General features: G+C 46.4%; 1 protein-coding gene across 1 annotated transcript in view; it reads right to left on the bottom strand.

Moving 5' to 3' along the window:
- The window catches only part of LOC135822462 (protocadherin Fat 4-like), a 69,991-nt gene extending 57,306 nt beyond the window's left edge, over window positions 1-12,685 (bottom strand). Inside the window, exon 1 of the mRNA XM_065335232.1 lies at window positions 12,275-12,685. Coding sequence (XP_065191304.1) covers window positions 12,275-12,390 — 116 coding nt within the window. The 5' untranslated portion in view covers window positions 12,391-12,685. The remainder of the gene's footprint in view (window positions 1-12,274) is intronic.
- Window positions 12,686-15,124: the final 2,439 nt, after the last annotated feature.

Here is a 15,124-nt window from a genome sequence, read left to right as displayed (position 1 = left end):
CGAAAGCTGGGCTACCGAATTCCTACAAAAGCCAGTACCCATCCCGCACCACCATGGTAGCGTGAGGATCAGTTTACAAGTGCTTGGTAGACCTACGCTACTGCAGTAGTACGCTCCACGTGCACCATGTGCACTGGGCTGGTCAACTGCGTAGCCAAGACGAACACTTCCCAGCTGGACACGGTCCAGCAACTAACTTGCTCTACACTTCCTGCGACCTGGCACCATTCTCCAAATGCCAGCTCATATCAAAATTTCAGTAAAGGCTACACTGAATCGCAGGGCCTCCCCAGATCAGAGCCATGTTGCCACCAACCAAGGCATCAGCGTACAAATTCTCATGGTCAGCTTGCTTACATGACAACAACTTGAGGAGCACCATGGCCTCCAAGTACGTACAAGGCGTACAGCCGCAGACTACCTTCTATTACATGAACATTATACTATTACTAGGCACCTCCAAATCTTCATGGTTACCGTATGTAAGGACCTAATCCGGGGCAACTGACTGTATGAGCAGTCTACGCAGTCCAGGGAGTAGCGTGTTCGCTATACAGACCAGCACACATAATAATTATTATCATTTCCACTAGACCACCGATGTTCTTTATCGACACACACGTACATTACACAATAATAATTATATATATACATGTACATGTACATGTCAATTTGTCCTCAACTTTCTGACTTCCCAATTCCCCTCTGGACCGGCAGTATCGTACTCTTGGGTGTTACCAGTCGTGCTCCGTAACGCTTCCTCCCATCGATGGTGTTGTCATTGGTCAGCACCCCCCTGGCCTGGTGTTCCGTCCGCTCAAGGCTGCATACCAGTCCCGTCCTCCGCAGCCACACTGCAGCAGCATGGGGAATGTAGATCTTCAGCCACAGTTCAGGCGTGTTGGATCGGTTCCGTAACAACTAAAACATTACCTACACGCCCAAGTCTCTCGAAGAATTTTTTTTACCAAGAATCAGCGGGTCGGTGATGCAACAGCCGAGCAGTTTGTCTTCCCTGCTTAGGCTCGGTACCCTCAGCTGTGTGTAGTGGATGCTCTGCGGCAGTATTCTGCACAAACAAAGACTTTGTAACCGGCCGGCTGCCCGACATCTGCCACCCCTCTGCTTCTGTCGATCCGGTGACATCCTCACAAGCCGGTCCCATCGATCACCCGTGATTGCAGATAGGTGGCTCCGCTTTCATCATGTCGGATGCTGGTGTGAACACCGTGCCACTACAGTCTACACACGGACACGGTTTTCAAGGCGCATTCCACGCGTAGAGCGACCGTCTCCGTTGCTCGTTGGAAGGAAACCTCTGTAGCAGAAATCCTCACGGCCGTCGACTGCGCGCAATCCTCTGCGTTCCTTAGGTTCAACTCTCGTGACGATCCACCTTCCTCCACTGCCGGCACAACCTTTGCCTTTGAAGTTTGATGCGCCAGCCCTTTGCTGGCTCTCTGTTATTCCGCAGTTCATGCGCCGATAGGGTCCTCTGTTTTCTACAAATCCACTGTTCCAGTCAGCGGTTATTTTCTGAAAAGGGTGCGTGGCATGCCGACATGATCTGATGATAAACTAGCAATACTACAGCCAATACTGCAATAGCATACTACATGTCCAATTATGATGGCTCTTGCACGGTTCCGAGGGGATTATTTTTCATAATCCCCGCGGCGCGCAGATCCCCTCGTTTGAGGGGATTATGAGCCATAATCCCCTCAAACTATTGTAGGGGAAATATCCGTAGATCACCTGAAAAGGTACGCTTTCCAACGGCCAAAGAGAGTTGGAAAGCTTGTGTCTTTGTGGGTAACCTGAACATTTGGGCTCATGCAAAATCGCACCGATTTTGGGATTTCCCCACAACTTTTTGCGTCCGCAAAAATGTTGTGCTGGACCGCATTCCTGTCACTTCGCAGTGGCTTTTCGTTGGTGCATGTTGTATCCCACCCTCCCACCCCTGACTTCTGGGTACGGGTGTGTGTTTATATTATCGTATTGGTTTTTCTTATTGGCCATGTGGCTGTTGCAGTAAGGGCCTATCCACACTATGTAATAAAAACGGCGTGCCGTTTCAGAGTACGTGACGTACACGCGATGCTCTGTCCACACTGAAATCTGTCGCCAGTGTAACTACGTCGTGTCCCTGTTCATTATTTTCTCTAGATGCCGCGATTGCACAATGTCTGTAGCGCGTAGACCAGGAAAGGACTCCCTGGCTTGGTCTAGACCTACCCAGCTAGCTACAAAACAAGTGGCGACCCAGCGATGGCAGCACTGACGCCGAGCTCAAGGAATATCACCCTGAACTCTGTTCCAGGTGCGGAAATTTGGCCACCGTGTGACTCTCGCGGTAGCGCAGCGCCAAGGTCGAGGCCGGCTGTAGCATCGCTTGACGAACCAGTGTTGGTGGCCGCCGTGTATTTCCAGTAAAAGTCCCTGGCTTTGGCCTTCATGTTGTCAATTTTTGTCACAAGAGGGTTCTGCTTCCTCTCCAAACTAGATCAAATTTTCAGTGAATTCTCCGAGTCTCGCTACTACACCGTCCTTTTCATCAGACCCTGGGATTTCTCTGCATGTCCAGCCATGACTGTATCAATGTCGCCTCCGAGTGGTCGCTGAAACGGACGTGTGACAACTCCAAAGCGAAAACAAGCGGCAGCTGGAAACAGCAAGAAAAAACTGCGATCCACAACCTCCATCGACTCCCACACACCAAACACTGCGAAAACGGCACGTAGATGAGAAACGTGCTTTGTACAGGGGTCCGCGACTCACGTTCCGCATGAATCCCACGTTCCCCGTTTTCGGCCATTTTTCGTCACTCACCTTGGCAACAAGCATGTTTACGGCGTGTTTACGTGGTTTTCTACCTAGTCTGGACAGGCCCTTACGACTGCTTTTCTTTTTTAGTTAAAAAACATAGGGGTGGTGTGTGCGTCGTGGGCCATTGTATGGTTACATACAGCTTCAGATTGTATGGCTAGTGACAGGGGGGTTGAGTCTGCAGGGGAAGAATACAGTGATTGAACTGAAGCTGGATGATGACCGTGTGGTGAGTGTGTGGGGGTTTCGAGATGCCGTCCTGGGGCAGGGATGTCGGTCCTTTAGCTTGGACGGGTGTTGTTACATTCATTGTAACATTTTGTCGTTTTCTGTGTGTTTTGCTGTGCTACTACAGTAGCAGCAGTGTCTTGTGCTAATTTTTCTTATGATATCAGGCCCTATGCGTACAATTATTCAAACAAAAAAAAAAAAGAAAAAGAAAAAAAAAGAAAAAATATCAGGAAGGAGATATAATAATATCAATAATAAAGCCATTGCCGAGCCACCGTGCTCACAGCAGAGACTTCTGTGTGTGTTATTGTTGTGAAGTGGACCACAAAGACGGGTGTGTTAGGTACCACCTCCCGTACCTTTTCTAGCTGGCCTGCGCTGCATGCACTTACGTACTCACCTTTTGTCTCCTTTTGTTCCGTTGGCCTGGGTAGCTACTTGCGCGCCCATATTTGCCATAGCTTCCCAGGCCCTTTATCTTGCCGTTTAGACTTGATCTCTTTCTCTCTTTTCTCACTCTTCAATGTAGTCGTTTCGTTCGTCTTGGTCTCTTGTCTCGTCGTCTATAATAAATGTCGTTCCCCCAACCTACCTGTTCCCGTTGTAATGTCTGGATAATGTGTCGTCAGTCGTCCTGTTTCGAATTCAACATTGGCGCCCGATTATTGCCATGATCGACCCACGACCCTGAGATCATCCCATGCCCAGCCGTCCTCAACCGCCATTCGTCTCGTCTATGTCAACCTCGTCTCGTCCATGTCAGTCTCGTCTCTCCTACGCCAACCTCGTCTCGTCTCTATAAACCTCGTCTCGTCGTGTCGTTCAAGCCATGCAGCTCAGGTCAGCTACCTTTCTCTCTTTCTTTTTTTTTTTTGTATGCGTTCCTTCTTCGTCAAATTTATTTTCGTGAATTTTTTTGTAGTGTGTGTGCGCGCGGGTGTCCTTCATTAAAGGGGAAGTTAAGGCAAAAATTAAAATTTCACCAGTTGTAGTCTTCGGGGTGCTGAGTCGAATGGTCTTGGTCCGAGAAAGCTGAGACGCTCCCTTCCTACTTGAATCCCAATCGAACTCGCGCACTTCCACCGAAACTGGGTGACTGCGCCCTACGAGATGGGGATTTGTATGCAAAATGTCACTAAAAGCGCCATTTCGTTCTTATAAAAGCACGGATGACCGCGATTGGCCCATATGTTGTAGTCCTTTGGACGCTGAGTCGACTGGTTTTGGTCCGAAAAGGCTGCGATGCAGCGTTCCTCCTTTATTCCCAATCGAACATGGTTGAAGAAGCGGTCACGTGCTCCTGGGTGCCAAAATCACCTGGTCACCGCGCCAGCAGGCGACAACTTTCACACCAAGGTTCAACTCGAGTGACAGGACTGCACCCAAAAAAGGTCAAAACAGGCTGTAAGTTGTACCCTGCAGGCACGGTGACCAGGTGACTGGTGTACGCAGGAGCACGTGACCGTTTGTTCAACCATGTTCGATTGGGAATTAGGGGCGAACGCTGCATCGCAGCCTTTTCGGACCAAAACCAGTCGACTCAGCGTCCAAAAGACTACAACATATGGGCCAATCGCGGTCATCCGTGCTTTTATAAGAACGAAATGGCGCTTTTAGTGACATTTTGCATACAAATCCCCATCTCGTAGGGCGCAGTCACCCAGTTTCGGCGGAAGTGCGCGAGTTCGATTGGGATTCAAGTAGGAAGGGAGCGTCTCAGCTTCCTCGGACCAGGACCATTCGACTCAGCACCCCGAAGACTACAACTGGTGAAATTTTAATTTTTGCCTTAACTTCCCCTTTAATATTAGGGGTCCGATCATGGTGAGCCACGCTCTCTTATTTATGTCGTATAATTTAAAGTGTAACTAGGCTCTATTAGCCGTGCAAAATACTAGTCCTCAGAATACAATTCAAGTCCCTCGTCGAACTCCAGTAGTAATTTTTTGTGCCATGTTTTGAAGGGGCGTTTGGGCCCGTTGTTATTGGCAATGTACACACTATAGTATGAGTAGTACAGGAACGTTGACGGTTGTAATGATCTGTAGTGCATTTTTTTAGTACACACTTTTGTGAGGCCCGTGCGTTGTGTGTGTGTGTGTGTGTGTGTGTGTGTTTTTTCTCCTTCAGTCATTTTTTTAAATCTTTTTCTCTTTTTTTTCTCTCCGCGAGGACGCGGGATTTTTTCATGGAGGGGTGGTATGTTAGGTACCACCTCCCGTACCTTTTCTAGCTGACCTGCATGCACTTACGTACTCACCTTTTGTCTCCTTTTGTTCCGTTGGCCTGGGTAGCTACTTGCGCGCCCATATTTGCCATAGCTACTAGTACCCAGGCCCTTTATCTTGCCGTTTAGACTTGATCTCTTTCTCTCTTTTCTCACTCTTCAATGTAGTCGTTTCGTTCGTCTTGGTCTCTTGTCTCGTCGTCTATAATAAATGTCGTTCCCCCAACCTACCTGTTCCCGTTGTAATGTCTGGATAATGTGTCGTCAGTCGTCCTGTTTCGAACTCAACAGGTGGTCTATGTACTAATGTAGTATTACACGCTGTGGCCCGGCTGTGGCAGGGTAGACCTACGCGTACCTACACTACACACTGTCTACAGCTGGAATCATTTCCATCTGTACTGCCATTGGCTGTGTTACTTGTTACCATGGTTACATATGCCTGGTCCACACATCGCCGATTTTGCGGCCGACATGGACCATGTGGACTCGTACGAAATAGGCATGGGCGGGTAATGCTAGCATTATGGCTGGCATTATCATGATTATAGTCCCTTTTTTCCAGGTGGCATAATGCTGGCATTATAACACCATTTCGCATGCAAAATTGGCATTACAAGCGTAATTGCCGGTCGACAACGGTGTCATGCATGAAGCTGGCTAGGTCCAGTTCCAAAATCGTGCATCTGAACCCATCCGGCTTCGTCCGGAGACTTGACGTTGCAAATCAACCTTCTCAGTGGATTGTTTCAGACAACATGCTCACTGCTGTTTAAGGTTTTCTTCTTCTACGCTTTGGCCTTGATCCAAGGGGACTTTTCCAACTATTACTTTCAAACTGGCATTATGGAGTAGTGTGAGTATTATAAGTGGCATTACATGTATATCCTCATAATTATTATGAGCATTATGAGCATTGCATTATCGCAGCAAATAACTAGCATTACCCGCCCATGCCTAAACGGTGTTGCCGTAGTTTAGTTTCCGACAAATCTGCGTTGGCGCCGGTGAGTTTCTTGTCGTAGAATCTAAGTCGGCCAATTAATATTTTTACTATTAATTTTTAGTGCTTGAACGTGGATGTGCGGCCGCGCGGGGCTGCTAGCCCTTTCCCAAAGGTGCTCGCCCTTTTTTTCGCCCTTTTAGTCCATCAGCCAAGAACTCAGAAGTCGTCAAATTCAAGCACCCTGTTGCACTTAGAAATCGAATACTTGATTTTGGCCTCAATGGGGAGGTTAGGTACCCTGTACACCGAATCCGCAAATAAAAAGAGTAAACGACTTGCACGCTCTGCAGGGGGAAGCCGACAAAGTGACCATTTTTGGCATTTCATCGACAGCCATTGTTGTGACCTAAACCCAATCTCCAATCAGTGCCATGCGCGTTTCAGGAATGAACTTTCAGATTTTTGTGAATTACGGGAAAAATCTTGCAAATCGAGAAGATTTGCAGTGTAAACCATTGCAGTTTCCGTATTACACGTGTGCCTGGATTCAAATTACAATAAAATTGTTGTTCGCTACTTGTAGAGTGTTGTTCCATTACACATCTCTTTCACTGTTCTATTTAATTGAGCATCCGAATACATACCTTCAGGAAGATTACAATGAGCTAGTATTGAACATCATCCACCTTCGGGTTTCCGAAGTATGCACCCCGAGTCATGTCAAGCAGGTTTTAATCGTAGTTTTTACTGTTTGTCAAAAGTGATCTACGCTTCCACCCTGAATGGAATCACCCCGGGAAGGTCCTGATCCCTGGGAAAATAAGGAACGTGGAGAGCTAAAAGTAAGGAATCTGCGGCGATGGATGTTCTACATCGAGTGAATGCCATGCAGTTCTTTTCTCCATTACGACAAACTAGCAAACGCCATGACTCTGGATGCTGACAGCAAACAGTTGAAATAAAGGCAAGGCTGCTTTGAACATGTTGCAACCAGGTAGTAGTACAGTTACAGTTGTACTACTTCGAAGTACTATCTACCGCACTCGAGATCACCCAAAGATAAAGCGATTGAATTCAAAATCAAAAAAATTGTTGGGGATCGTCTGAAGCATATTCAAGCGAGGTACAGTCGGGCTTGATGACTGATCAGAGCCCTCGGGCTGGTCCCTTGGGCTTTGATCAGCCATCAATCCCTCTGTACCTCGCTTGATTATCTACTTGATACCATTGTAGTTGCAAACAAGTAACTACAACAATTGCAGTACAATAGTCATTATAGCAATAAAAACTGCTTTATGGCAGTTTTCTAAAAAAAGTTATTGTGTTCTAGTCCATGGACGGACCCCGTCTAAAAAGTAAGAAATTAACGAAATGTGATAGCCGAAAATTAAAATTTCACACAAAACCTCACAATAATCACAACACTTGAAATGCTGCTTTCAACACTAAACTTGTACTGCACCAACAATTGGCAACATGCATGTCATGCATGCATAGGAAAGAGGATCACGAGGGGAAAAGGTCTTCTACATGTACATGTAGCTTTTCATTCTGTGTGTGATTATTGTGAGGTTTTGTGTGAAATTTTAATTTTCGGCTATCACATTTCGTTAATTTCTTACTTTTTAGACGGGGTCCGTCCATGGACTAGAACACAATAACTTTTTTTAGAAAACTGCCATAAAGCAGTTTTTATTGCTATAATTTCTTTTGTTTTTTCTGTCACCAATCAATGGAATGTCCTAAATGATGGTCTTCACATCATATCAATACCGTATTATACGCATTGATGTGCAAGCCTTTCCTTCAGAAAATGGCACTAGCATGTTCTTCTGCGGGGAAACATGTGAGTAGTGGTGGACCGTGGTGATACTTTTTTTTATACGGAGGTCATTCTGTGCATGTTGCTGTAGTATGACTCTATCATCAAATTGTCTTGCCTTTCAGATATTTCAGATTTCCCCACCCTCGATCAGATTTATTTGAGAAATGTAACCAGGTGCGTGTCACACATGTTTTTGTTGATTCTGTGTTTATAATGGTTTATAATCATGGGTTATCGTGATAAGGTCATCTTGCATCATATTGCACTGAAATCGTAATCCTGTTGATGTCGATACAACTTTTGGAAGTAGTTCAATGACTTCAAACTGTTAGTCCACGATTTTCTAAAACAACACAGCAAAGGAGGAACAATAAACATGTATTAAAATGTAAACAAATACATTGCGGAGTCCGACACCTCGTTCCAACAACTACACTGATCCTGAGGATAAAAGGGGCAAGGCTATGGTTGGAGGTACTGAGAGATAAACAAGGCACTCCATAATAATAAAATCTTACACATCTTTTGGTGAGTATGAATGATATCCAGTCTAACCTCTTTAGGACGAACACCAAGGGACCGATGGTATTTATTCTGTGTAGTTTGTCTTAACCTATTTTATAACCAGTGAATACAATTATTTCTCCAATAGACATACAAAATAGGTTTCTTCTACAGCGAAAGATTCTAAGCCACACCAACTCATTGACTCGTCTCGTATGAAAGAAATGAGTGACTAGAGAGGTTCCGCAAACCGAAAATGCGTACAAACTTTCGTTCTACGTCATGAAGTGCGAAACTTCGCACGAATTCGCAACTTTGGACGCGAAACTTGCAGGGGACGCGAAATGAACTGTCGTACACACTTTCGTGAGATCGGGTCATGGCGTACGTGCGCTTGGCCCGCGCAAACTACGAAAATGTGCAGAACGCAAAGTTCGTGCAAAAATTCGTACACACTTTCGCAAGGACTGTCGCGAAACTTCGTTCGAATTTTCGTTTTGCAGAACCTCTCTACTGAACGTTTCTTTAGCAACATGACGGCAACTGAAACAGCAACAGAGAAAGTACGATACATGTACAGCACATTCTTGCAGGTACAACAAACAGATTGCAGATCGTAATTCTTGCTTTGGCGGCACGAAACTTTATTTGGGGCAGTGCAATCTCGGCGGTACTCACAAATAATAAATCAAACAGCCCAGACTCGAGTAAACAAATCCAATCATACAAGTACGAGATCTTCACGAGACGAGACTGCACCCATTGGCTTGTTTCGTATGAAGCAAACAAGTTTACTGAACCTCTCCACAATGGAGATTTTCCCTGATATGCGAATTTATTATGCAAACTCGGTCAATGGGTCCTTGAACCTTTCCCTCCAGATTGGGAACTGCCAACGATAGTATGCCACTGACCAGTGCCTTACTTGTAACGTACGTACCAATGTACAATGAATATGAGTACTTCGACAACACATCTAACATAAGCCTTACCGTCAAGAAGGTGAACTCGCGTTCTTCGCACACTGTAGACAAGGGCAAAGAGATAAAAATGGATCTAAATCCGAATAAAATCTGCACACGTTTCCGTAAATGAAAGGGTGAGCATAAGCAAATGAATCGAAGGAAACCGGTCAACTCAGAGATCACCTGTCATCGAGTATTCCGTAAAAGGAGGCCTCGGCAGCGGAAAAGCTAAATTTAGAAAAGAGATCCTGTCAGCTTTTCCATTATTTATTGCATTCCGCCCAAAATCAGCACACTTTTCGTAAATGAAAGAATCAACACAAGCAAATGAATCAAAGGGAACTGGTCAACTCACCTGTCATTGAGTAATATTCCGCGAAAGGAGGTCTCAGCAGCGCCGAAACGAAATAAGCGGTTATTAAGCCAGGCCAGGAGACGAAATATCCGAAACAGCTCATACAAGAAGCAGTTCCAAAGGAGAAAGTTCCTCGCGCATGCACATCCAAACACGAACTGCACTGCAACACAATGTCTGCAGTGCACGTGCACAGCACGCGGCTACCACCCGTTAACGAGCACCTTACGTAGAGACTTACGTAGCCTAAGTGAAATACCGAGCACCTTACGTAGAAACTTACGTAGCATAGCGGTGTCGTTTTTCTTGCCATGTGAACACAATAATAGAAAAGCTGACAGGATCGCTTTTCTAAATGTAGTTTTTTGAATTTGTTATTTGAAAATGGTGAGCATCTTCATCTTCTTCCCGGTGCGCATGTACACATATTTTTTGAATCTGTACGTGCTCCAAGCCAACTCACCTCTGCTTAAATCGACGGCGATTTATTTCTCGATTTTAGGTCGATCGCCACGGAAAACCACACCAAACGTTGACAAAACTCCACGTTTTTCACTGAAGACGCATTGGATGTCCTGATAAAACGGATGGAAAACCTCGTAATGGCTGTTGAAGAAGAAGAAATTTGTCGAACTTCCAAGGCGCACTGCAAAAGGAGTGCAAGAGTTTCGCTAGGGAAAGTAGGCAGGTCGGATTCAGTGATGCTTTTGCTGTCGATTGATGTCAGTTCCAGGTGTTCGATTTGTAAGTGCAACAGGGGACTCACTTTGGCACCACTGGCTGATGGACTATTTTTGGCCCTTTTTGGAAAAGCCCGTTTCTTTCGCCCTTTATTGCGTTTTTTGGTGAATATCGCCCTTTTTGAGCTTTTTTTAGCTTTTTTAGCTGAAAAAGTGCTAAAATCTGTTTGCTCATGCATGCGGTCACAGTTTCCGAGTGCTCGATGCGGATGGGCCTTGGCACGCCGCATTTTCGGGGGGGGGGGGGGGGTGGGCAACAAGTTGGTGAAGCTTGTACCCAGTGTGCAGAATGCTGTGAAAAGTGGGTTTTTTTAAACTTTACTTACTGTTTTGCCTTTCGTGGACCCATAAATGGAAGAGTGCGTATTCATTTCTCAGCTTGGGTTCATATCTGAACAATTACATGTATCATGGCTATCCTTCACTGAAAAAAGAGCACTTTTTGCCTGTTTTCACTGAAAAAAGAGCACTTTTTCAGCATATTAGGGACGCGAAAAGCACTAAGGCGAATTAAACCGTCTGTTCTTTTCTGCGTGTGTTTGTGTGAGAGTGATTGAGGGGTGGGGGGGGGGGGGGGGAGGGCAGGGAAAGAAAGTTTTTAGGATCAATGTCCTCTACAGAACAACAAGGACAATCAAGGCTTGTTTGCTGCTACTTTAAGTTTCATGCTTACGCAATCATCAGGCAACATGAAGATCGGGTGCCGACCATGCCGGTATATATGCCAGGAGAGGGTGGTATAACTTCTTTTTTGTTCCGTCCTTTCATTGAGACGTAGTGTGTACTCCTTGTGGCTGGGCAAGGGGATATTCTTCAGAGAGTATCCGAGGTTGACGCGCCTGGGGTGTCCATTGTTGGGGTAGCACAGCTAAGGTAAGAGTGCTCTACCACGGGAAGTGGGAGCTAATTCACCGAAGGATGTACCCAGAGTGCTTGACAGTGCTCAACACCACAAAGGCAGAGCGTAATGTCTGTAACGCTAACGACCAAACATCACCCGACATGGCCAAATTTCCAATTTCGCGCAAAGTTGGCTCCTTTTATCCCCGAGGTGGACATCATTCACCCACTATTACAGTTTGGTCTGGAGACCCTCCGTTGCTGAGAGAGAGAGAGAGAGAGAGAGAGAGAGAGAGAGAGAGAGAGAGAGAGAGAGAGAGAGAGAGAGAGAGAGAGAGAGAGAGAGAGAGAGAGAGAGAGAGAGAGAGAGAGAGAGAGAGAGAGAGAGAGAGAGAGAGAGAGAGAGAGAGAGAGAGAGAGAGAGAGAGAGAGAGAGAGAGAGAGAGAGAGAGAGAGAGAGAGAGAGAGAGAGAGAGAGAGAGAGAGAGAGAGAGAGAGAGAGAGAGAGAGAGAGAGAGAGAGAGAGAGAGAGAGAGAGAGAGAGAGAGAGAGAGAGAGAGAGAGAGAGAGAGAGAGAGAGAGAGAGAGAGAGAGAGAGAGAGAGAGAGAGAGAGAGAGAGAGAGAGAGAGAGAGAGAGAGAGAGAGAGAGAGAGAGAGAGAGAGAGAGAGAGAGAGAGAAGAGCGAGAGAGAGAGAGAGAGAGAGAGAGAGAGAGAGGAGAAAGAGAGAGAGAGAGAGAGAGAGAGAGAGAGAAAGGGGGGGGAGTGGAGGGAGAAGCAGGAGGAGGATAATACTCCTGAGCCCTGACTCACCGTTTTCTCGTGCCGAATCCACAGTTAACGTTACACGCTGCCCTGACTGCCAGCCATTTGTAACGCAACGCCGCCGTCTCCGGCGAAACCCATCCTTCAGCATCCTGCATCACCATTGACAGAATCACGAAGACGATGAAGAGGCGAAGCAATCCCGCCGTAGACAGACGCCATCCTGGACGAGCCGACGGAGGTTCTCCTGCTCTTCTTTGATCACGCCCTCCGCTACCTAAGCGCTCACTCGCACTCGCTGAGTACTAGTATTCCTCTACCTATCTTCGTCTTCTCTATTTCAACACACTTTGCCTTCATTGCCGCTGTGCAGTTCTAGCGCGTTATGAACGCCATGACAGTAGTCCTCCTCATAACGACTTTAGCCGAGGGACCAGGACTCCTCGCGTCTATCCCGTGATGTAACTTTCCCCTATCGCGCGATCTGTACGCGCGCATGATCAGCTACATTGTACTACAAATCTGCAAGGTCATGCATCCACGGCGCGTTGAGCATTTGCAATGATATTCCGGAGCGTGCACTGCATGCACACATGCCATGGTCCGGGGGAATTATGAGACATGTCGATATCGATTCGTACCATGCGCCAATCAACTCCAGTTGCATGTACATTTTGGACAATGTTAGTAGTACAGCACTGTGTTATGCATCATGCTTGCTTCCACATGCAAGTAAAATCTGTCATGTGCTATAAGCCTATAATGACACATACCAGATATGACACCAGATATGGCACCAGAATGACTGCCGGCATGCCAGGATGCTTCATCAAGCGGCTAGGCTGTCAAAGCTGGAAGACAGTGTCATGGCGGCAGCTGCTGTCCGCTGGGCTTTCTCGCACTTCACCTAGTACATAATTTATTGTGATTATTGTAGCTGTAGGTGTACGTGTGAGCTAAGATGCCCCGACTTCGGCGTTAATAAACGGTTAAAGGGTAAGGAAGGTGGCTGTTCCGAGCGTTGGGTCTTGTGTATGTGTGTATGTGCGTGTGTGTATGCGTGTGTGTGTGTGTGTGTGTGCGTGTGTGTGTGTGTGTGTGTGTGTGTGTGTGTGTGTGTGTGTGTGTGTGTGTGTGTGTGTGCGCGCGTCCGAGATAGTACTGTACAAATCAGTCTTGGGGAGATTCGACACCAACCGGGGTGCCACTGACCCGCCCACATCTGTACCGCTGGCATTGAAGCGCTCGTTCCTGCACTGCAGTATTAGTGACTGGAACTCCCTCCCCGCCGCTCTTTTGTCCCAGCCTCCCCACAGCAAGGGAATGCAAGCGTTCAAAACGAACGTTTATCGCCATCTGCGAAGCACAAACTGGCTCTGGGCAGTCGACTCGCTATGATGTTGCTCTCGTCTATCTCTATGCACCACAACTGGCTCGGACAATCGACTGCGGTCATGATCAGCCATGATGATGCTCCTCTCAGTCACAAGACTCACAACCCTTGTAATTGTTAATAGTCTCACAGCTTCTCCCGCACACTCGCTGGTGTTAACCCTTCCTTTCTGTTCACTTTGCTGACTCGTAGCTCTATCTTTTGTTTTTTGGTGCGTGTTTTTGGCCGTGATGCCGAGACCTCAGGTCGGCAGAGCCAGCAATGCCCCACCATCACTGCTGCGTCTCGGCGCAGCCCCTGCTCAATAGATGTCACAATCGTCCTGGTCTTAGTACCATTGTCTTTCTTTATTATCTTCGAGCTGGGAATGTGAACATAGTAAAAATAAAAATAAATCCGAATCTGCATCTCATTTACTGGCACTTGAAAAGGGTTTTTTGCAACTCAGCTCTCCATAATGTTACTCACCGGGGGGAGTGGTACATTTCCTTATGGCAATAGTCGTAGTCGGCACCCTTTGTCGCTGTTATCTCTCGGATTCTCGCTCTGGACATCTATCGCCTCCAGGTACTTGCAAAATGGAAGGAAGGCTCCCTGCCAAGAATCTTAACGGAAAGTTTGATGATAATGTCTGCGATTCTCGGTGCTGGATTTTAATATGTATCCAACGGCCTTCCAACTTGGAAGTTTCATTAAATATTAGCGACAATTCCAAAGAGGGGCAGGAAGTGAGCTTGAGCTCTGCTTGATAACACTAACCTACGGCCTTCAAACTTGGAAGGTTCATCGATATTAGTGATAAATCCAAAGAGGGGAAGGTAAGCGCTATCAAGCCGAGCACAAGCTTAATTCCCAGGCACAATGGAATGCGTTAGAGTCCACCAACTAAACCAGATTTTGAACAGTCATACGTGCACAAGGTATTACCAGACTGACAAGGAGTACTGAGACATTCCACGACAAGGAAGTGAGCTTCAGCACTGCTCAATAGCGCTAACCAACGGCCTTCCAACTACAACTAATTATTTGGAAGGTTCATGGATATCTGTGATAATTCCAAAGAGCGAGGGGCAGGTAAACGCCGGCAGGCCGAACACAAGTTACATTCCAAGGTACAGTGGAAAGCTGGCTTGGTACGATAAGGGAAAAAACTAGTTTAGTTGGTGGACTATAACTAACTCACTTGCCCCACCGTTTTCCTTGTTCCCATTGTATATAATTATAATGAAAAATGTAAGGAAAAAATGGAGGCGTATCCAATTTCGAAAGAAAAGGTGTCAGCACCGACGCAATTCACACAGTCAAGTAAGCCAATTTGGTAACCGAACGTTTTCGTTCCCTTCTCATCATGAGTAAGTACAGGGAATAATGGAAAAATGTCAAAGTACAGCAATTTATAGAGCTACAGCAAAAGCAAAGATCGAGAACCTCGCGCTATACATGTACGTGTGGAAAAAATGCAATTCAGCAGAACCAGGTCAAACACAGGGTGAAGGTGAAGAAAT

The sequence above is a fragment of the Sycon ciliatum genome, chromosome 8 (genome assembly GCF_964019385.1).
Source record: "Sycon ciliatum chromosome 8, ocSycCili1.1, whole genome shotgun sequence".
Classification (NCBI taxonomy): Eukaryota; Metazoa; Porifera; class Calcarea; order Leucosolenida; family Sycettidae; genus Sycon; species Sycon ciliatum.
Note: the sequence above shows the minus strand (reverse complement) of the source record. Positions and strands in the feature narration are given on the sequence as shown.